This window comes from Camelus dromedarius, chromosome 14 (assembly GCF_036321535.1).
Source record: "Camelus dromedarius isolate mCamDro1 chromosome 14, mCamDro1.pat, whole genome shotgun sequence".
NCBI lineage: Eukaryota > Metazoa > Chordata > Mammalia > Artiodactyla > Camelidae > Camelus > Camelus dromedarius.
This window is the reverse complement of record NC_087449.1, coordinates 6815242-6838476: the sequence shown is the minus strand read 5'-3', so window position 1 is coordinate 6838476 and position 23235 is coordinate 6815242. Positions and strand designations below refer to the sequence as shown.

The 23235-nt window shown below is 40.2% G+C and overlaps 1 protein-coding gene and 1 pseudogene across 14 annotated transcripts in view; one reads left to right on the top strand and one right to left on the bottom strand.

Moving 5' to 3' along the window:
• Positions 1-23235, bottom strand: part of LOC116156970 (uncharacterized) — an 80065-nt gene that overhangs the window by 42896 nt on the left and 13934 nt on the right. For 9 of the 14 annotated variants that reach the window (XR_010383771.1, XR_010383777.1, XR_010383769.1 and 6 more), the window contains exon 2: positions 22554-22700. Coding sequence is in view for 3 of the 14 variants with exons in the window: in XM_064493378.1 (XP_064349448.1) it covers positions 22554-22700 (147 nt within the window). In the remaining 11 variants the exon portion in view is untranslated. Of the gene's footprint in view, positions 1-9227; positions 9292-22553; positions 22701-23235 lie in introns of all 14 variants that reach the window. The other 5 variants (XR_010383772.1, XR_010383776.1, XR_010383774.1 and 2 more) reach the window with 1 other exon arrangement.
• Positions 12851-13072, top strand: LOC105095057 (U6 snRNA-associated Sm-like protein LSm6; annotated as a pseudogene).

Here is a 23235-nt window from a genome sequence, read left to right as displayed (position 1 = left end):
AAACTCTAAAACCTTTAATTGCTCCAAGATGATATGTTGGGTTGGTAGACCTGGCTCATCTTAAAAGGAAGGTTTTTTTTGAAGGTATAACTGAGTAATATGGCATTAAAGAAACATGATTCGGGTTCTCATGCTTATAAAATCATAGTTGTCATTTCTGGGTTTGCTGAAGACTGGTGTGCAATTCCTTACTAAGTTGGTGAAAACCAATACTGTACACACTTAGGTACATTCTGCACTTTTCTTTTCTTTACCAAACCCTCACAGGGTTTTAAGTATTTTTAGTTACTGAAAATACTCAAAACAAAGATTGTTTTCCTCAGTATGAACATCAGAGGAAAAAGTCATTTCATGTTCTAAAATAGCTTATTTTATGTGCATCTTTACACACGTGCCACATTGATTTGGTTACTTTGTAAAGCCTTAAGACAGAACCAAGACGGCGTTGAGAAAATGTTGAAAAATCTAACAAGTGGAGACTCAAGACATTTATTGGTTTTCTTTCAAAACAACTACAGACAGATTTTCAAGGAGGTAAACGAGATGAAGACTGAAGGTAAAAAAAAAAAAAAAAGGATCATTTAATAAGGCATAGAGGTGGCCTTAGGAATTTGCACCTAAAGAAAATCTATAAACCAAAAAATCATAGAATAAATAATCTTGGGAGGCAGTACAGCATGGGGTTAAGAAAAACCTCAGTCCCGTAGCCTGGGTTCACCCATGAGGGATGTGACCTTGTACAAGTCAGCCATTCTCCCTGTACTCAGTTCCTTCCTATTTAAATGGGTTGTTCACAAGACCTGCTTCCTAAGGTGGCTTGCTGTGAGGATGAAATAAGATGACTTATAGAAGCCCTTAGAACCATATCTGGTAGGTGCTCAGTAACTACCAGCTATTGAAGGCAGAAGATGTCACTATCACTGCAGCCCACTCGAAAGGGTGCGGAGAAGGTAAGTTAAACAAACGAACATCAGGACGCAAGTTAAACCAAAACAAGGCCAATCATAGGTCAACCGCTGAGACCTCATGGTAGAACTGACACACCGTGGGTGTTCAGTAAATACTGAATGATTGACTCAGCCAACCAGCTAATCAATCAATTAGTGAATGAAGCAAGGAATGGAGGCACAGGAAGAAAAGCCGACTTTCAGAAAAGCTGAATTCTCTGCCTTCTGCAGGCCCTTGATTCCTTCTAATCCACCCATAAGAGAGGACGTTTCCACCATTATTCAGAATAGTCTTTCTATTCCTCATGCAGTAACTCAGGTCAGAGGAGGGGATTTTAAACCTTTTCCAACACTAGACTAACATATATGCAAGAACGCAGCAAGTTTATAAACAAAAGACTCTGAGTGACCTCAACAGCATGACAGGAGAAAAAGATGTTCAAAGATGAAGTTGTGTTTAACACACCCTTTACTTCTGTCTGAGTAGCGTGATTTTAAAATGAACGAATATCGTGTGATAAAATATATATATTAATACATTTTCACATAAAAAGATAACTATAAAAGAAAAGGAAGTGTGTTGAATGAGGGAGTGGGGAAGCAAAGCCAGGGACATTGGTTGTCTCCTTGCCACTAGGAGAGGTATCCATTCCTTCAATCCAGTTATGTACCTTCAGAAATTGCTTTCGGCTTCTTTCCAATTCTGAACCATGAGCAAAATCACAAACACATTCGACAACAATATGTTCCTCTTGCGTAAATGTCTCTTCTAGGCCACATACATAATTAAAATCTTGTTGACTCAGGAATAATGTCTCAGAACTGAATGTCCAAACTCTGTAACTTGCTTCCTTTTCTAACCAGACAGGGCAGCTGCCAAGAGCTTCTGAGCCCTCTGCCGTATGTAATTATTATACATTATATAGCATATACTTGATTTGCCAAAGCCTGCCAGAAATTGTTCCTATGACGACTTATTTGAACTTTGTTGTGTATACATGTGACCAAAAACACAATGTACCAAAGCAGAGGGAGGAAAAAAAAAGGAGGTGGGGTGGGAGTGGGTGTGCTTAGCCATTCTTATTTTCCATGGAAATGAGATGAAAGTCTTAAGGGAAGCAATATACATGCACACAGCTTATAAAGCAAAATTCACTTAAGGTGAAAGACTGTTTCAAAAATTAATGATGCCATAGGAGAACACAAATTCTTGGCTTCCGACATTTGAAATGAGGAATAGACTTTAAAAGGTCTTCAGAATATATATGAGGCATAAAATAAAGCACTCTGGCTCTCTTTCACTTTTGGGCAGCACCAGATTTAAGCCAGACGTGAAAATCTATCCTATTTTTAAAGATCTCTAGAGAAATAGGTTGCACAATGTTTCTTAGGAAGTTGTTCCAATGTTCCTCCCAGTCATAAAACTCTTACATTCTAACCTAAATCCCTCACACTCCAGTGTCAGCCCACTTCCTTTCGCTCAGCCTAAGCATGGTTGAAGAATAGTCGCTCCCTTACCAAACCAACATTATGAGAATATTTTCAGTGCTGTGTTTTTTCTTTCCGCCTGCAGTTGCCCGAATCTCTCCTATTCCTTCAAAAATATTTAGATAGGATATTGGCTTTTTTTTCCCCAGTTTTCTGAAAGTTCTCCATTCTGCCGCAAATGTTCTTTTAAAGGCTTTTAAGCTACCAGTAATTACAGATTTTAGTATCTCTCGTTTAAAAAAAATTTTTTTACCAGATAGTTCCCCACCTATCCTCGTTTTTCTATAATGTTTTAAAACTTTTTTCAGAAAAGAAATGATCTTCAAACTTTAGTGGGACTTAGAAAATTAGAGAAGCTTTTAAGAAATAAGATGCCCAAGTTTTGACCCAGATTCAGGAAATTAGAAAGTTATCAAGTCCATTATTAGAAATGAAACAAAAACAAACAAGCAAAAACAGTAAAAAAAAAAAAAAAAAAAAAGCGTGTCCTCTTTGCTAAAGTCAGTTCTGCTTCTGCACTTAAAACTGACACATTAACAGAGTCAGGTATTTGGTTCAGTGCTGGAGTTCGACATCACAATCCCCATCAGCAGGAAAATCAAAACCAAACCTAATCCATGCCTACAAGTTTCCCACACTAGAACTAAATACAGTGCCAGCAGGCTCTTGATGTATAATACATTACCACATGAAAATGTGATTTATGAAAAATACGAGACTGCCACTGTCTGCAAGTACATAATGCATTCAACATAAGTTATGCAGTAGCTTTCAAAATTTAAGCTGGTTTCTGTGGATATGAGTCTGTTCAAAGGACCCCAAGTGGCAAGGTAAAGAAAGAACTAATTGCTGGATAAAATAACATAGAAATAGAAACATCAACATAGTGCGAGAGCCGAGGAGGAGCTGGAAGAGGCAAGAGCACCTTTTCCAGAAAATCTGAAGGTGAATCAGGGTAGGTCTGTGCTGAGATCCTAAACCATGTGGTATTATTATTATTAGTGTTGGATTGCCATAAAAGGGGAACACCAGGGCCTGCCTCAATGATTTGCCCAGGTGGCCTTGGTTTCACTTCTCTCTCTGACACTCTTTAGCATCAGTGTTGGATTACCCAAAGGGGCTGCCTCAGTCTGTGCTCTGCATTTTCCCACATGCAAACAGGGAAGAGGGGGAGAAAAAACTCTAAAGCAACCACAGAAATGCAGGTCAAAATGAAAGGGGTCAGAAACTGCTGCAAAAGGAATGGAGTGAGAGCCACAGAAAGACGGCAGCCAAATGCCAAGAGATATTCAAGGACAGCTCGCGTGTGTAAGGAAAGAGGTATCTCCTGTGATGAGAAGTTTTAAGATCTATTCTCTTACCAACTTCCTAATATACAATACAGTATCGCTAACTATAGACACCATGCTGTACATTATATACGCAAATGTCGAATCATCACGTTGTACACTGAAACTGATATAATGTTCTATGTCAAGTATAACTCAGTTTTTAAAAAAGGTATCTGTTTGTACCAATTTGTCCATGAATGTGTTCTGGTGGGGTCAATTATACTTAGCATTGTTGACTCTTTTTCTTTTCTTTTTAGATTCAGGATCATGGTCTTTTTTTAGTTCTTCTCCAAACTTCTTGCTCTGTTTCCTCTGGTTTCTTTTCAACGAATTGTCTACACGTTGTTTTTCTCTAGAGTTTCCATTCTTAATTCTTTTCTCTTTCCCCTGTATATTCTCTTCATTCAAAAATCTTATGTGCCTCCATGGGTTCAACTATCACCTATAAAAATGACTCTAAATGTCAGATTCCACAGGTTAAGGGTTCAGTCCTGTAAGACTGCCACCCACCAACACCTCCCCCCCCCCCACTTCAGGCTCCAGTCACAAGTCCAGGCTATAGATTAGAGGGTCCCATGACCCCTCTTTGGACTTCAGACATTAGTTGCAAGCCATACAGGCTGTTACCTGTAGTTCTCACCAACTGGCAGCAAATCAGAGCTTCCTATGACCTCCTCTTTGAGTTCAATTAATTCGCTAGAGTGGCTAACAGAACTCAGGGAAGTATTTTACTTACTAGGTTACCAATTAATTATAAAAGAACATAACTCAGGAATAGTCAGATAGAAGAGCTGCATTGGGCAAGGTACGGGGAAAGGGCTCGAAGCTTCCATGCACTCTCCTAGTCCACCACTCTCCCTAAGCTCCATGTGTTCACCAGCCTGGAAGGTCTCTGGACCCTGCCCTCTTGGGTTTTTATGGCGGCATCATTACATTACATAGTCATGATTGATTACATCATTTGGCTGTTGGTCATTGATTCAACCGCCGGGCCCTCTTCTCTCTCTGGAGGTGGGGGTGGGACTGAAAGTTCCAACCCTCCAATCACATGGTTGGCTCCTCTGGCAATCAGCCCCCAACCTTAGGTGAGGCCCAGAAGTCACCTCATTATCATAACATGAGACACTTTGCCACTCTCAATAGTTAGGAAATTCTAAAGGTTTTGGGAGCTGTGAGTCAGGAACCATGGATGAAGATCAAATATATATGAGAACTATATTTTTATCATCTGAATGACCAAATATACATTTTTCTTATAAATCACAATATCACATCCCGTATCTTCTATTTCTGTAAATAGTACAATCCTCTCCATCGTTTCTACTTCTCTTTTTTTTGTATTATTTCTTTAATTGAAATATAGTCAGTTTACAATGTGTCAATTTCTGGTGTTCAGCATAATGTTTGCCATACATATACATACATACATTCCTTTTCATATTCTTTTTCATTATAGGTTACTACAAGACATTGAATATAGTTCCCTGTGCTGTACAGAAGAAACTTATTATTTATTTTATATATAGCAGTCAATATTTGCAAATCTCGAACTCTCAGTTCATCCCTTCTTACCCCTTTCACCCAGGTAACTGTAAGTTTGTTTTCTATGTCTGTGAGTCTGTTTCGGTTTTGTAAATAAGTTTATTAGTGTCTTCTTTTTTCTTTTTTATTAGATTCCACGTACAAGTGATATACGATACTTTTCTTTCTCTTTCTGGCTTACTTCTACTTCCCTTTTTGCTGCACCCCATCACTTAGCAAGTCCTGTGAATCGTATCTGTAAGACAAGGCTCGGGTCACACTCACACTCGCTGGTTCTCCCCTAGATTAACCTTTCCTTACTCTTGCCTTGACTATTATAATAGTGTCCCGGGTGGGTTTCATCCCTGAACTGATTCTTAAAATTACTGGCAGGTGATTTTGATGTCACAGGGATGGCTGATCATCCCTCTCCTTTTTGAAATCCTTCTGTACATCTCCATTGCCTATCAAACTTAGTTCAACTCTATTTTTGAAAAATAGTAAGTTTATTGAGTACACTGTGTGACCAGAGCTACACAGATATCATTCTACTTATTTCTCCAAGAAGTTTATAAAGTAGACGTTTGTATACAAAATGGATCATTACAATGATAAAATATTAAAATAGTTCCATCAATTGTGGCTATACCATTGTTTCAACAATCTCTTTTTAGGCAATAAAGAAAAATTACACTAAATATACATATTGACCGACTAATTTTTCTTTATTTCAAAAACATTAAAATGGGGAATAAAATGTGAATCTTAGAAACAAGGTAATAAAATATCATCCCATTTTAAACAGTCAGTGTCCCTTCTTCCTTTGGTCCAGGACTCCCATTTTTTAGGCTTATTTCCCCCTCTTCTCTTGATGTTCCTCACACTTGCCCATTCCTGTGTCTTGGCCTTGATTTCTCCTCCACCTGGAATATTCGTTCCCCTTCTTCCACACGCCCAAAGACAGCGAGGCTGCAACACTCGGCTCTAACGCACCCTCCCTCGTTAACTCTTTTCTGATTCCCCAAATGAAAATGGCCTTCCACTCCTCCTGAATTCCATTTTGCACTCTGATATGCAACTATGCTTTGTACCTTGTGATCAGGTTATGTATACTCTCTCTCCACTAGACTACAAGTTTCTCTGAGACCCAGAATGTAACTCAAACATCCCTGCAAAACTACCCGCCAGTGCCTCCCTCCTGCACCCCCACTAAGGCCTAGCAACCCCGTGCACATAATAAGCTCTTAGACATATTTATCAATTGGATGACTAATCAGAAAACATTTAATGATCTCCCTCTATCACTCATCCTGACCAAATGAAGATGGATGGTCCCCAAGCATGTCGCCACTACTCAGCCAAGAATCAAGGTGTAATACTTCAAGAAAAGTTCCTTCCCTTGCCACGATCAAGTCACAACTTGACGGGCCTTCACAGCTGCACTTTTTAAAGTGCTGCCCTTTTTATTTCTCCAGGAATAAAACTCCTTTTGAAGGGAACTCTTTAGAACATAGGCTAAACCGACCTTCCTTTTAAAAACATAAAATCCTTCTAAGCAACAAACAGAAGAAATGCCCTGTGTGCTAACGTGGAAATTTTTTCTATCATCTTGTTCTTGCCATTTCCTGGAGGGGAGGTTGTTGTGGGAAACCGAAATATTTCTTGGCCTTGGCCCTTGCCCTGGTATTTCATAAGAAAGTGTTACATTTAAAAAGGAAAGTATTTCACAGGCATTTTTTTTTTGTATTCCTCATTATGAGTCGCAGACATTAGTAAATGATGCTGTATAAAGTTCTGCTTGCTCTTTATGCTTTATAGGATATAGCAGAATCTTGTGATGATCTAGTGTACTACTAAAACTCTTCATCGCAGTGATAGAGCTTTCAAAAAATTTAAAACATTCTCTTATTTAGTTCTCAAAACAACTCTTTGATGTACGTATTAATATGGAATCTAAAAAAATGATACAAATAAACTTATTTGCAAACCAGAAATAGACTCACAGACATAGAAAACAAACTATGGTTACCAAAGGGGAAAGGAGTGGGGAGGATAAATTAGGAGTTTAGGATTAACATATACACACTACTATATATAAAATAGATAAATAACAAGGGCCTACTGTATAGCACAGGGAACTATATTCAATCTTATAGTAACGTATAATGGAAAAGAATATGAAAGAATACACATATATATGCAGCTGAATCACTTTGCTATACACCTGAAACTAATACATTATTAATCAAATATGCTTCAATACAAAATTAAAATACATATATACATATTTTATGAATGAATCAACAGAGAATCATTCAAGAATCCTTTTACCCAAGTTCATATAGTTAATAAATGGCAGAGGTTGGGTTTGAATCCACATCTTCTTACTCCAGGACCTGAACCTTGTTCATAATTCTACAAGGGAGCTCAGACGAGAAACTGGTGCTTTAAAATGAGACCATTCATGGAAAAGTCTACAAACTGCCATCGTGTGCCTTTGAAAAACACCAAGAGCTTCTGGAGGGAAAAGAGTTTTGAGAGAAAAGAAACCAATCCTAAAGGCTTACAGACTGGGCACACAAAAGTCTGTGTGATATAAAAGTGTTTAAAGTGTTTCCTCAGCCCATTACTGTCTAGATTCTGAGGAAATCAGAATTCTCTACCCTCTCAAACCTCCTATTTCCAGCTTTCTGGCTTGGAATTCTGCCACAAGAAAACAGGTGGTTTGTGTCACCTCATATCTCAGTTTCTGAAAAATCTGCCAACATCATCAATTCAGATAAATAGAGATAAGACGTGAGGATCTGAAGGTTAGATCAATAGCTTTCCTGTCTTTTTAAGGAAACAGCTCTCTCTCTATCCACATGCTTAGCCAACGTATTGATTTATGATGGCACCTCTGCTCAGGCCCACCTTGCCTAACCCCAAAATACACTGCATACACATGCCCTCTGGCAATCCTCCCTTCCCGCTCCACTAGGGTTAGCATTGTTATTTGGCCAGTAATTATTAAAGGTGAAATGGGGAAACGTAGGCGTTCAGATCACACCAAGGAAATCTTCCAAGGAAACTTACGTTGGGTGACTCACACTGAGTGAAATCACAAAAATTTATAAAAATATATGTTTAATCTTTATAATGACCTTGACAGATGGGCATAATTATTTCCATTTTATTTATGAGTCTCATACGGAGGCTCAACAAAGTTAAATAACTCACCCAAGATCATACAGCTAGAAAGTAGTGGATCCAAACTTTCTTCTTTCAAAATTATGCTGTTACTGATTCTACCACATTGCTACTCAGATCTATTTTTATGTGATAGTAAGATGTAGACGAAATTCAGTATAATATATCACCAGATTAACTTCACCAGGAAGCAGTAAGTGTGCTAACAGAAGACAGAGAGAATAATCTAGACCTCTCATTGGTTTCCATTTCCCTCCTTCTCTCTGGAATTACTCTTAATTTAATTCTTCATCACAACCATCTATACACATGTCTAACACATTTGAACCTTAAGTTTATACTGTATAGCACAGAGAAATATATTCAAGATCTTGTAGTAGCTCATGGTGAAAAAGAATATGAAAATGGATATATGTATATTCATGTATGACTGAAAATTGTGCTGTACACCAGAAATTGACACAACATTGCAAACTGACTATAACTCAATAAAAACAATATAAAAAGCATTAAAAAATAGCCAACAACAACAGTTCAAACATTCTATTGTTTGAAGAAAACAACTACAACATACAAAACATACTCTGAGATCCACCTGAGGGACAAGCTTCTCTGGGACCAGTGTGAGGCAGTTGTGTTCACAGTGCAGATAGGAAACCAGCCGCTGCCTCTAAAACTATCTTCCATCAGTTCCTGTGGTTCTGGACCATTGACCGAAATCAGAAAGTTGATCACTTCAAAAATAACATACCCACAGCTGCATGCAATCAGGTATCCGGTAATTCCTGGAATGGTTTAGGCAAGTCCAGAGAACACTAAAGAAAGAAGAAACATGGCACTTAAATTGGTCATGGGGAAACTGGATCATGGTGGGTAAAGTTGTTTGGTTTGGACGGTATGGTGCCATCTTTGTATAAGAGTACTTGCTTAAAACTTATGGTTACCTGGGGGAAAGGGGGAGCGAAGGGATAAATTGGGAGTTTGAGATTTGCAAATACTCATTATTATATATAAAATAGATTAAAAAAACAAATTTCTTCTGTAAAGCACAGGGAACTATATTCAGTATCTTGTAGTAACCTATAATGAAAAATAATATGAAAATGAATGTATATATGTATGACTGAAACATTATGTTGCACACCAGAAATGGACACGTTGTAACTGACTGTACTTCAGTAAAAAAAAGGGTACTTGTTTATACTATATATTAAATAGATAAGCAACAAGGATTATTGTTTAGCACAGGGAACAATACCTGACAGCTTGCAATAACCTATAATGAAATATAATCTGCAAGAAACCCCTGAATCACTATGCTGTACACCTGAAACTAATGCAAGATTGTAAATCAACCATATTTCAATAGAAAAGAGTACTTGTTTAAGTAATTATTTGAATATCTTGATAGGTTTTATCCACAGACATCTATAAAAATGGGACTGAAAATGGAAAAATACTGATAGTATTGATAAGGATCGATTTCATAAATTTAAAACAATTATGATGAAGACAGAAAACAGTGGCCAAGCCAAAAGCAGAGAAACCTTTGTCTCAACCTGAGGACGGCTGGATGTCAGCCAGAACTCCATGTGTCCGGGGGTGGGGGAAGAATTAAAGAGCACAGACAAAATGCTGGAAATACACAATTGAAGGCTATCTCTAAAAACAAGATGCGTTAAGGGATTTTATAGCATTTTTAGCTCTTTGGCACTAGGATGCTGTTTACAGTAGGTGAGTCTATTACTCGTGTGTTGTGGACTTGTTCGCATTTTCACGAGCGCACGATGTACAGACGTAGGTAGAGAACTGCCCGTACCTAGCTGTGCTGTCTCTGTGCCCATTCGTTTAAGCTCAACAAACAAACTGCATGGCAGGGGTGAAGCCCGCAGAATAAGCGTAAGAACACTAACACAACTTCAGGTCCAGGAGGCGGGGCACGCGGCCAGGTTTCTGCCCGGGGAAGAGCGGAGCCCAAGGCAGCCGCAACCCTCCCGCGAGGGGCGCACAGGCACACGCAGGCCGCTCTGCCTGGAGCACAGAAGCCTTCGGGGTCGCGGCCTTCCTTCAGCTGCTGCGGGGAAAGGAAACTAGATACACGAATTGCCTTTAAGTTCCCGTTTCGACGAACAGCCAGATAACCTCAGAGCACAATGTCCTACGCCGAGTCCCAGGAATTTCTTGAACTGGGATGAAGGTCCATCGGCGAGTGCCCAATTCTGTCCCCAGTTTCCAGTCCAGGCTTTTTCTTCACTCAGACATCCAGAAGCCCTCTTTTCAGTGAGGTTTTATCTACCGGCCCTTACGTATCATAATCAGACTTGCCTTCCCTCGAAGTAAATAGAGTGGAGAGGAAATTTCTACACCCCACGCCCCTTACCGGGGAATCCAAGCCTCAGCTCACATCCTGCAAGCTCAGGATGGAACATGAATCCTTTTAACTACCTGGGCACAGGAGCGGACTATCAGGAGACTGCCAGCGGCCTCCGCACACTGCCACACTATTTACACAGCTGATGGAAGTTTGCCCGGTTAAGGAATTTGGCTCTAGAAGATTCCCCTGCGAATTCCCAAAGAGCCCATTCACCCTGTCACAGCCGCACAGATGTCCGCGGAGATAGGAACAGTGGGCTTCATTTTCTCACTTCCTCTGTACACACCATAATTCTACACGTTTATTTAAAAGTGGGGGGTCGGAGAAGAGCTGGGGGAGCTACAAAACATAACAGTATATGAGATATTTTCAGAAAATATTTTCGGTAAAGTCAACAACCCTCGGCCCCTGCCACTCAAACATTCCTCTGCTTCGCTCAGGAGTCTAAACTCTGCCCTTCGTGTTTGCAGACTCGAGGCACGGCTGGGACGTGACTCTCAACAGAAAGTCAACTTTTCCAAGGCAGAGAAGAGGGGAGAGCCCAAAGTCAATCAACTTTCAAAGCAGAGAGGAGAGAAACAGCCAAGCAGAAGCCCTAACATTCCCCTCCTTTAATAATTCAAAGCCTTGCTATTAGCAGGGGAAGAGAAAAAGTGAGACAGGATTTTATCGAGACAATAAGACACAACAGAGGTGAGGAGCTGGAGGAAGTCATTTTCAGAAGACCTTCTTGATTTTTGAAAGATAAGGATGAAATTTTATTCTGTCAATTATTAATATATGTTAGAAATGACAGTAAGCTGTTAATTTCTCGGACTCTCACTGCTAACTTCCACAGCCCTGGCGGTCCAATCCTGCCAGCGGAGGGGCCTGCTTTTCCCAGCTGTGAATAACCTCTTTCACTAGGAAAACTGGTCAGGAAACAACTCTCCATTTGGGAGAGGTGTATATGAGATGTAAATGTATATCAAAAATGTTCCCTTTCTTAAATTTCCTTTCCTTGGTGCTCACTTTCTCCTAACCTAAATAATTAATCATCCTACGATGCTCAAAGAAACCCCATCTAAATGAACTCAGCCTAAAAAAGGAGAAGAAGGAGAGGTAAGTGGTCCTCCCACGGATGCCCCCCTTCTCCCCTTGGGGAAGGCAAACGTATAGGCTCAAGGTTAAGGGCTGAGGTTTTGGTGTCAAACTCTGAGTTTGACTTGACTCCACTAATGACTCTGAAACTTCGGACAGATTACTTTCATCTCCATTTCCTTATTTGTATCAATTTTCTTATTTGTAAAATGGGAACAAGCAGAGTTCCTAACTTCTGGGGTGGTTGTAAAGACTAAACATAACACACCTTGACTAGTACCCGAAATAAAGTGAGCGCTAAGTAGCTCACAATTACTATCGTAGGCTTTTCCATCTCTAGACAGATTCCAGCAGACCACACGAGGACGGAAGGCAGACAGCTGTGATTAGAGAGGAAAAGTCACAGACAGAAGAGTTCTGAATTGTTATTTTAAAAAGTAGAAAATTGAGTTACAATTTGATTTTTTCCCAAAGATGTCTGTTAAATCTGTTGTGATTTTATGTGAACTTTTCTTTCTTATAGTTTAAAACTGATCTTCTGGGGACTGTAGCTGAAGTTCCCGAATACTTCATAAGAGTTTATCAGGCATCTCTGACTGGTCATGTCCAATTTATGTACATAGTTTTCAAAATGCTGCAGATTGTGAACAGCACATCATATAAAATTATGGGGGGCCGAATCCTATATCCAGAGGATTCTACCAATATGTGTGTATGTGTGATACCAGAGAACCACTAAAAAGGCCAGTTGCTTTTTAAATCCTGTTATGTAGTTCGAGTGTCCTGCCTTGACCAATTTAATGAGTTGATTAACTGAGCCTTTATATTTAACTCAGTAAAAATAACTAAGCAGATGTGACTTAAATTAAAAGTTTGTTGAATTAAAAAAAAAAGATCTCTTTCTGTTTAGGATTGTTAAAATGAGTCTGCAAAAGCAAACGCTCAGTGACTTCTTAAAGCAAATTAAATTCTGAAGAGGATTATCGAGGGGTCCTGGCTGGCCTGGATGGCTACATGAACATAGCAGCTCCATGGAGCAGATGGAAGAGGATGTAAATGGACAGCTGAAGAATACGTACAGGGGTGCATTTACCCGAGGAAACCACGTGTTGTACGTAAGTACACAGACGAGAAGGATGTGAAGACAGTGAGAGTACAATACTTTTCATACTTGGATATGTTTTTTATTAAGTTATTTTGGTTCTTGTGTCATATAGTTTGTCCTAGTTTATAATCATTGGTGAGTTTTTTCACTAACCTATGAGTAAGAAATGATAAAATCGTTGATTTAATTGTAAAAAAAAAGCAGATATAAGTTAAATTAAAAGTTTGAATTTAAAAAGAAAGATCTGTTAGTGGAGTAGAAACAAAAGAAAGACAGTCATCCTTTTACTGTAAGTCTAGGGTGGAGAGGGTATAGCTCAGTGGTAGAGCACATGCTTAGCATGCACGAGGTCCTGGGTTTAATCCCCAGTCCCTCCATGTAAAATAAATAAATACCTAATTACCCCTCCCCCCCAATTTTTTTTAAGTCTAAACATGATATTATACTAGTGATTATTTACAGGCTAATGATTTGTAAGAAGTTGAGAGAAAACAGTCTTTCTGTATGCATACAGAAATAATAGAATGCGCTTTATTTGAGAAATTAAGGAGAACTTAGAAAAAGGCAATTTAAAAATGACCAAAGAATGAAAGAAAGAAAACAAGAAATGCCTAAAAAAGAGAAGGCTAATGAGCAAGCAACAAACCAACTTCATGCTCAGCTGATCTCCGTAATAATGCTGGTGTCTGGGGACAGAAATAACCTCATATTACAGGCTTTCTGCGATTCGGGGAGGGAACTGCACTATAAATTACTATGTAGTCTGGGGATTGCGTTAGACTCACAGTGTAACTCTATCTCTGCCTTTACCCATCTCTGAAGGTCCAGCTTAAACCCTTTCTCATCCCCTCAAAGGAGAAAATTGGCCTTGTGGTTAAAAGAAAAAGAGGCCAGAGTAGGGAAAACCCGGGTGGGGGTGCTGGAACAATCATTTACTAGCTATGTGGTGGTAGATTATAAAACCTTGCTGAGCCTCAGTGTCCTCATGTGAAAAATGGGGGCTTCCAGCAGAACCTATCTCCGAGGGCTGTGTGAGCAGTCAACGTGAAAATGCACACTGGGGATAAGGGTCTCCCTTCCTGAGTAGCAGCAGGCAGAGCACAATCCAACTGTTCAATTTACAGGTAACAAAACAAAGATCCAGAGAAGTTAAAATCTAGCCCAAGGTCATACAGTGAGTTAGTTTCAAAGCTACCTTTGAACCTACAACTAAACCTAGGTTAGAACCTAAATCCTGATTCTTAATTCAGTATTTTTGCATTCAGTATGCTTCCACCTCCATGGAACTTTAAAATTTTCCCCCATGTGGATTTTGCCTTTTTCTGAACATTTTCAGAAATTACCATTTTCAACCAATACCATCAGTAGAGCACTTGGAGGGTCTCAAGTGATAAATTTGTTCCCTCAACTATATTATAAGTTCCTTGAAGTGATGAAAGGTTTCAGATGTCTTCTGTTTATCCACAGGTGTCTACTCAAATGCTTGGTGTGTAATATTGTTAACTGATAGATACAGTGGTTCCCTTAGGAAGAGGTTCTACTCTGAACAAAACATTACTATGAGGAAGATGCTGACCAGCTGTTCAGGTCTGCAGAAGACTAGATCACATGAAATGGGGCTTGAACATGCCCAAAGAGACCCATAAAAAAATCAACTGCAAGGAAATTTAAACACAGAAATAATGGAGCAAAGAAAGCAGAAGTCTCTCTCCTCATGTAAATATTTTTTAAATAGTCTATTTTTAGATAAAAGTGGTTTGACATAGGCCATCGGTTTCTAAGCTATAGTCAGTAAACCCCAAATATGACAGAATTACTACAAAGGATTTGCAAATTGATTTGCACACTGAACATTTTAGAATGAATAAATAATGTCTTGAGCGTATATACAATACTTTTTCCCCCAAATGCACATGCAGTCCATTTTGATTTAATAAAATATAAATTCTTTAAACACAGTGTGGATTTGGTTGTAATTTTTGTCCACTGTGTGTTTTTTATTCAATCAGTAAAGCAGTGGCTAACATTTATGAGCATTTACAATGTGGCAAGGACTATGTTATAGAGATTACTTTACCTCTTATTAGCAGCCAGAAGGTAGGTACAATTGTTATCGCCATTGTATATATAAGAAACTGAGATTTGTAGAGTTTAATTAATTCACACTTTGGTTTTACTGGCAGGAAATTATGGAGCTAGAATGTGACTCCAAAGTTTGTGGTACTGCCCATTGTTGGGCCACTTCCTAATTGACTGGTATAAAACATTTTACCTATTTACATCCATGTATATGTATTTAGGAAGTGAGTGTTTACCCATGAAATTTGATGTTTAAAAAAGATCATTTTATCTGTAAGGGTTAGTAACAGCACAAACTGGAGGTTCCAAGTGGCTCTGGAATAATTAGCTCTCTGACTTTAGGCAAGCCAGGTGCTCAGATCTAACAGATTGAACTGATTGATTTCTAAGCTCCAAGAAATTCTATCATTCTATAATTCATATCAGCATTTCCCAAAATAGATTCTGCAGAATTCTGGTCATAAAGGATGGTCCACAGAAAAAGGTTTCCATCATCAAACAAGTTTGAGAAACACCATGAATCAAAAGAATCACCATATACAAAAGAGAATAACCTCTTCTGGAAATTTGTAATTACACTTTCCCATATTAAAAGCTCTGAGAAGTCCTGCAGAGCACTAGATTACACAAAATTAAACATGTTCTCCTCTTGTAAGACTTCTCAACAAGGAAACTTTTTCATCCTGTGTAGCCCAACATACTGTAAAAATATTTGGGCATCAAATGTTTTCTGTACATACATAACTATTTTCATGAAATTAATTCCAAAGAACACCTGTAGGTTATAACCTAACTCTGGCAGAGAAAACATTTCTGAATTAATGTGGTAGGCTCACGAAAAGTGATTTCTGAGAGTCTTCCAAAAATTGTCATTCTGTAGCCGTATTGGCTTTCAGAAAGCTCTTTAGTCTGAAGGTATATTTATCTAAGGACTATACAGATTTAATTTTTTGTTTGTTTGTTTCTCTTCAAGCATGGAATAAAATTTTTATAACAATGATGCTTTGAAGATTATGTTCTTCTGTTCTTCAAAGTCTGTTCTAGACCAATGGTTCTCAAACGTTACCATCATCAGAGTCACCTAGAAGGCTTGTTAAAGCAAGGATCATTGAGCCAACTGTGGAGTTTCTCATTCAGGAGATCTGGAATGAGGCCCGAGAATTTACACCACGACCACGCTGCAGGTCTGGGGGTTCTACCACTCCTCTAGAGCTCGTGTCCGATTTAGATCATGAAGCACCACGCGGAAGATATTTCAGTCTCTTTCCATCATTAAGGGCTGTTATCTTTTGTTTTCTGTAAGTTTGACTTAGATACTTAGCCAAATATATATGGTGTTTTCTCTGTGCTTTGAATTTTTCACTTATGGAAGTGTCCAAAGCTTCGGGAATCAAAGATAAAGAAAGGAGTTAGGAGAACAGAGAGAGAGTATTTGACCAAGCTTTAATAGAAGAATTTCTGAAAATATTTTGTATTAATTCATTTAAGAGCTAACTCTCTTATTTCTCATTTAATCACATGGATTAAATTTCAGTAAAGTGAACTTACTCTTGTCTCCTTGGGGAAGTGATTAAGTAATATTTTGTAAATACAGACAAATTTCACATCACTAACACTTGGGCTGGGGCTCCATTCACTGGAACTCGCAGACCTTTAATTCTGGACCTTTAATTTCCACAATAGAAATGTCTATGATGCTGAAGAGCCACGGAGCCTTTAAAATAATGGTGATTATAAATGCAGCTACAGAATCACAAAATTGGCACCGCCTGGTATAATAAACATGTTCCTGGTAAATTGCAAGTCAAATCACCGTCAACTGGATCCTATTTACATATTTACATATCCTAATTTTGGGTGTAACCAACTGACACTGTTTCTCAACTCTTTAGTTTGAAGTTTCTGCTTATTGTACACTCCCCAGCCCTACTGTCAAGGAAGAAAGGACAGAAACTAATCTTTACTGAGCATCTCCTAAGGGCTACATTATTTTGTCTGTATCAGATCTGTGATGAGGGCTTGCTCCCTGGAAAAGCTGAGGGAGAGAGGTTCATTAGAAAGTGGCAGCATGAGGACATGTCCGTGACCAGTCCAAAGTCCACTCTCCTTTCATCCCACTCCACCAACTACTCTGCTTCAAGTCCTTAGCAGTCCTTGGATGGAGTAGGAGAGCTCTCTCTTTAAAAGACAGCACTAGGGGAGAATTATTTGCTGTTGGGGTGAATTACCCATAATTTATAAAGCTTTAAAATTACCATTTTCCCATATGTGTCACCTTAGAGGTGAAAACATCTTATAGTGAAATTAAGTGAGAGGCAGGGTGGGTGCTAACTGATGGATAAAATTAAATCAAAACATTTTACTCAGAAGGATACAAAATGTTACACCTTTACAGACTGCTGTTTAATAAGCCCAGCAAACGACTCAAGGGTGTAGTAAAAAAAAAAAAAAAAAAAGGTACAATTTAAAGGTTCTCCATGAGCACCTTCACATTAATCCCAGGCTTAAGAAGGCACTGGCAGCGTTAATCTATCTACTCCAGCTGTAGTGAAAAAAACCACCACCACCACGAACTCGCGAGCATTGCCTTGCTTGTATAAAGCAGTTCCTGGCAGGGTTCTTGGCAAAAGTGAAAACATCCCATCTACCCAGGCTCTGAAACCCTGTGCAAATAGATTCCTGCCAAGTAAGCTGAGCTCTGCCCACGGAGCATTCTTTAGGACTTAGTATACACGTACGCTGAGTTCCCCACTCTTATCCACACTGTGTCAGTTTTTATAAGGCTTTTATGAATGTGTGACCTTAGGTTTTAAAGGGAGACCACAGAAGTTGACAATGACCTAAACTACCTGTGAATGTCAGCCTTTCAGCTAAGAGAATATTACTGATAAATCTAGGCTACACAGGGCTGCTCTGAAGCTCTGAAACCAGGCAAGAAACTGCCAGGTTTAATAATTACTGGGGTGTGAGAGACACGGCAGTTGACTGTTGATGACACCTCTGGGAAACTGTTTGTTAGAAATAAACAAGGTTTGTGAACAGAGCTCTACGACTCTAGGATCTGCTGGTTTCCACCGGTTAATTCTCCAGATTACTTTGGTAACCTTGTGTCAACAGTAACCCAGCTTCTTCTGAGCAGACTTAAATGCCACTGTTCTGCTTAGAGTGATACCAACGCCCTGCTCAGAGTATCAACATTTCTAGGTCAGAAACACAGACTAACATTTACATCAACAAGAGTCAAACGAAGTTCCTACTTTCCTTCCTTCCTTGATGTAACATTTACTGACTAGCGTCCTCTGAGAGACACTAGTCACACAAAGATGATAAGATGTGGTCTGTTCCCTCAAGGGGCTCGATCTAATTCACAAAATAAACATGAAATGCACATGACACTATAGTAGGATAGACGTTATAGCAGAAGGCAGGCTGTCGTGGGAGACCGGGAGGTAGGCAGCAGCCCACTGCATCACGCTTCACAGAGGTGGCAATTCAGTTGGGTGGTCATCGATGGCAAGGAATTTGCCTGATGGAGAAAAGGGTGATAGAAAGAAGTCTTTAGGAAGAGAAAAGATCATATGCAAAGACATGGCCATGAGACAGGGCATGGCATGCCAGGGAATGGTGAGAGGTTCTGAGCGGTTGCAGCAGAGAGTTTGAGGGAATAGTGGAAGAAACAGCAGGAAGTCTAGAACTTCTTAGCTAGGACGAGGGTTTGGGGTGGACATGGGCAACTGAAGGCAGCGTCCAGGGCTGCTGAGGCACAGATTCACTGGGAGGAGGGAGGGCGGGATGAAATCCCGAGGCAATGATTAGTCCTACCAAGTACCCAGTCCAAATACATCTAGACAAGTCTTTGCTACAGGAAGGTCTGTGATGAACTGTACCAGTTTAAGCCATCATTTCTGGAGAAAGTCACTGTTATTGTTTCTCACAGATCGGGAGAGAAAGAAAGCCCTCCTTCCTTTCAAAAAAAGACTACATTAACCCCTACAGAAACTAGCTACCTTTCCCCGCCCAAATCTCATCTCTCCAATGCATCTTGCACGTTGCTGTTGGTGTCATCTTCCTAAAACATAGCTTTTAACACCTGGCTTCTCAGTGGCCGTAGAGTTTGAAGCTCACATTCTTTAGCAGTCTTAGCTTTTCCTCATACAGCATACCTTTCTACACTTCTGTGCTTTTGCTCATGCAGAAATGACATGCCTTTCTCCCCTACTCTTAACCTGCCAAAATTCTATTTGTCCAAAAGTCTAGCGTAATGGCCACCTCCTCAACAAAGCCTCCCTTTAGTCTTCTCATCGTGATGACTCCGTCTTCTCTGACCCATATTATCTTGCTAGTTTCAACCAAGCACCTATTTCCTCTGTCTTGTCTTTTAAGTAGTCTTTGGGAAGTTTTTATTGGAGTGAACATCTTGATTAGGGAGAAGGGAAGAAGGGAGGGAAGAAGGTTGGCTTTTGAGTAGACACAGTAACTGACTCCTACACAAGGATCAGGGAGAGGCAGTTTGAGCAATAAAAAGGTGAGACACAGAGGCCAAAGAGGAAGCTTGTACTTTCCAAAGATGGCTGCAGCAACATTCCTCAAGCTCCTCCACGTGGCCTCTTATCAAGAAGTGGAACCTTTTTCTCTCCCTTTGAGTCTGGGATGGCCTTAGGACTCACTTGTAACCACTAGAATGCTGCAGAGGGGATGGGATGCTGCCTGACTCCCGAGGCAAGGTCAGGGAAGCCTGCAGCCTCCTCCCGGTTCTCTTGGGAGGTTGCTCAGCCCCCACGTAAGATGTCTACCAGCTCCGAGGCTGTGGTCCTGGAGACAACAGGCATGGGTGCTCCAGTAGACACTCCCAGTTGAGCTCACACTTCCACATCCCCACCAAGGTGCCAGACATGTGAATAAAACCATCTCAGACCCTCTTGACCAGCCCATCTTCCAGCTGGGTACCCCTGAGTGACCCACCCATCTCAGGAGGAACAGAAGAACCTTTTTATCTCAAAAGAAGCTGCGTCTTGGCTGAATTTCTCACTCACAGAATCCATGGAATACAATTTTATGGGTATTGTTTTAAGCTCCTATCTTTCAGAGTAGTTTGGTCCACAGCAAGAAATACCAGAAAAGCCAAGGAATGAATGAATCCTGATCCTGCCTTTTATTTCTCTAGTGAATCAGTCTTCTGAAAGGGTTGCAAACACTAGCCAGTTTGAGACAAAAAAACTTCTGGGATTCCCTTGAAAACATTTAGGGTGCTTGGTAAGGACCAATGAGTGACTTGAGTCCTTAACTGCGAACATGAGGCCAGAAGCCATTGGGGGCCCAGAGGTTCCCCGCACAGGGCAGTGTTGCAGATCTGACCCGTAGAAGGTGTCCCATCACAGGCCTGTGGAAGCTTGCTGCACTTTGTAGAGGCAGAACTCAGAGGTCAGAGAAACAGAGTCTTTGTGCCTGGGAGATGGTTGAGACCAGAGGCTCGCTAAACATCTGTTGTATGAATTGACTGAATTCCGAAACGGGAGACAACGCTGGTGGTGCCGTCTGCTGGGAGGCGACGGGCAGCTGGGACAACACAGGTCGGCACGTGCGCCTTCTGAGGCATCTCAGTCAGCGTGCTCGGCAGCTGGAGAGCTGTGGGCGTCTGCTGGGCTCTCTGGGGAGGGACTCTCTCAGGGCTCTGGCTGGGATTGCATGTCTTGCCCTCATAAGGTAACCCAGGCTTCTGTCCCCACTGTGAGCATCTCTACTTGAAGGTTACACCTGTTGCTCACACAGTATTTGCATTTCTCTTCTCACCGTTCTGTGGAACTCATTACTAAGTATTAGCACCCACAGAGTCCCCCTAATAGTGTTCTGCCATTATTCTGAGCACTAAATAAAACATTCCTCTTTTCTGAGCTCACAATAGCTTCTTTTTCCTCAGGACCCTATTCAAGATCTCGCATACTGATTTAAACCTATTAATGCCCGAAGGAGAGGCTGACTCAAGACCAGTGTACAGGCCCTCATAGTTATCCTGGAAAGGAAATGGTGAGATCTCTGATCTCTAAAGCAGCTTTCTTCTCCTGGGAGAGGAGATCAGAGTCATGTCCTATATTTTCAGAAGTCCTTTCATATTTTTATTCAGTGAATATTTTTGAAGCCATAATTCTGACTGAGAATGTGCTAGATGTGTTAAGCTAGATTTTTTTTTTTACAAGAGTTAAGATTTTGTTGGGATTATCAAAGGGCTAAAAATTTTATGAGTCAAATATCTTACTTTCATTAAATCGACAACAAATTACATAGGTTTCAGGATTCTAACTGCGTATTTCCTTCACATAAATCTTAGGATTCCCAGTGTCCTGGAGAAATCTCAACTTTGTCTGTTTTAGAATAAAGTCAGAGATTTGTTAACTATAACTGCAGTGAAAATGTTAAACAAAGGGGCCATTTACTCATGGATTTAGGCTGACAGCCTTGAATCAAAACAAACGGAGAAATTGGCTTTAGGGCCAGACAGAATCAATTGTTTTCGAGTCAGTTTTGGTTTGAGAAGCCTAATGAAAAGCCGTCACTCAACAAGGGCTGGGACGAACACACTGTCAGTCATCATTAATCACTGCAGTGTCCCAGATTGCCTGTCTTCAGTCAAGACACCTTTCTGTCACATTCATTTCTCCATCTTCTTGACTAATAGCAAACATATTAATTAGTCAATTAGCAGACTAATGCATGTTAATTAACACATACAATACGATTTAAATATTTAAATAAAGAAGGACTGCTAGATCACTTCTTAAATGTGGTATCAGGTTCAATTATGTAGTCATTTGAAGCTAAATTTCAAAAACCAAGCAGTGCATTTTTCAGTGGCTTATGTGCCTCCTTGTCCTCTAAGTTCCTCGAGGGCAGGATCTAGTAGGAGTCATCTTTGAATGCTTCTTAGTGCCCAGCATAGGGCCTTACACACTGGAGTGAAGTAAATAGTTTTAGAATGAATAAAAAGAAGCCTGTTTGAATAGAAAAGGGTGGATTGAACTTGAATGCACAGACTAGCTCTCTGACAACCATGTGATTTAAAAGGAACCTGCACAGCACGGCACAGTTTGCAAGCCCTTCCACATATGTATCATCTCTAAGCAAGCGCCAATAAGTCTGTCTCACTGTTGAGGAAATTGATTTTTAGAGAGATTATGGGAGTCATCTCTGATTTTCTAATTCCCTAGTCTGTGGAATTAGAAAACAAAACCACACCCCTCCCCTCCCACACACACTCATCTCCCAAAATTTATTCGAGATCCATGTTTGTAACATCTTACTCTGCCTACCTCATTATCATCAAACATTGGACAGAGACCAAACCCCATCAAACACTGGCAGAGAACATGGGAATATCATATCTAAAATATCAGTTTCTTTAGCTGCAGCTAGCCACACCCGTAGCCCATTCCCACGGAACTTACAGAGTGGCTGATGGGGTCTGACGTGGCTGGACCTGCAGATCCAATTTGTAGTGCACACACATGAAATTCGGTGCTCAGCTTTGCAAACACCAAATCATCAGGTACAATGTTGGGAGACGATGAAATGTCACCTTTAGCTTGGAAAACCTAAAGATCGGGTCCAAAAGAAAGCTGAAATTAGTATCCTTGCTCAGGCATGTTTGACTTTCCTTCCAATATTAGGTACATGGCAGTAAGGTAAAAGTCCCCATATGTTACTTATTTTGACATGCTTTTAAGCATTATATAAATACCCTTGTCATCAAAATGATGTAAAGGCCGTCAGCACCCAGGAGAGAAAAATGTGCTCACCATCCTCCCAGCCCCCTACCAATCCGCCAGTGGGGCGTGAGTGGCAGGTCGAGCAGAAGGCATGGGCAGGCTGGGGAGGGTTGCCTCCTCCTTCTGTGAATCAAAGCCAAAAATGGTTCCTCATTGCTGCTGGTTCTTTGATCTCTTGCTCCCTATTTTTAGAACTCTTCTGTCCAACATCCTTTGCCCCATTGCCATGACCTTTCATGACACGCTTCTCCTGGTAGTTATTTTGGGATCCTATTCCTTTCCCAAAGTGATACTACAGCTAGAATTTATGTATGAGGGAGATCAGCACAAGTCTTTGCTTGAAAAAGGACCCAAAGCACAT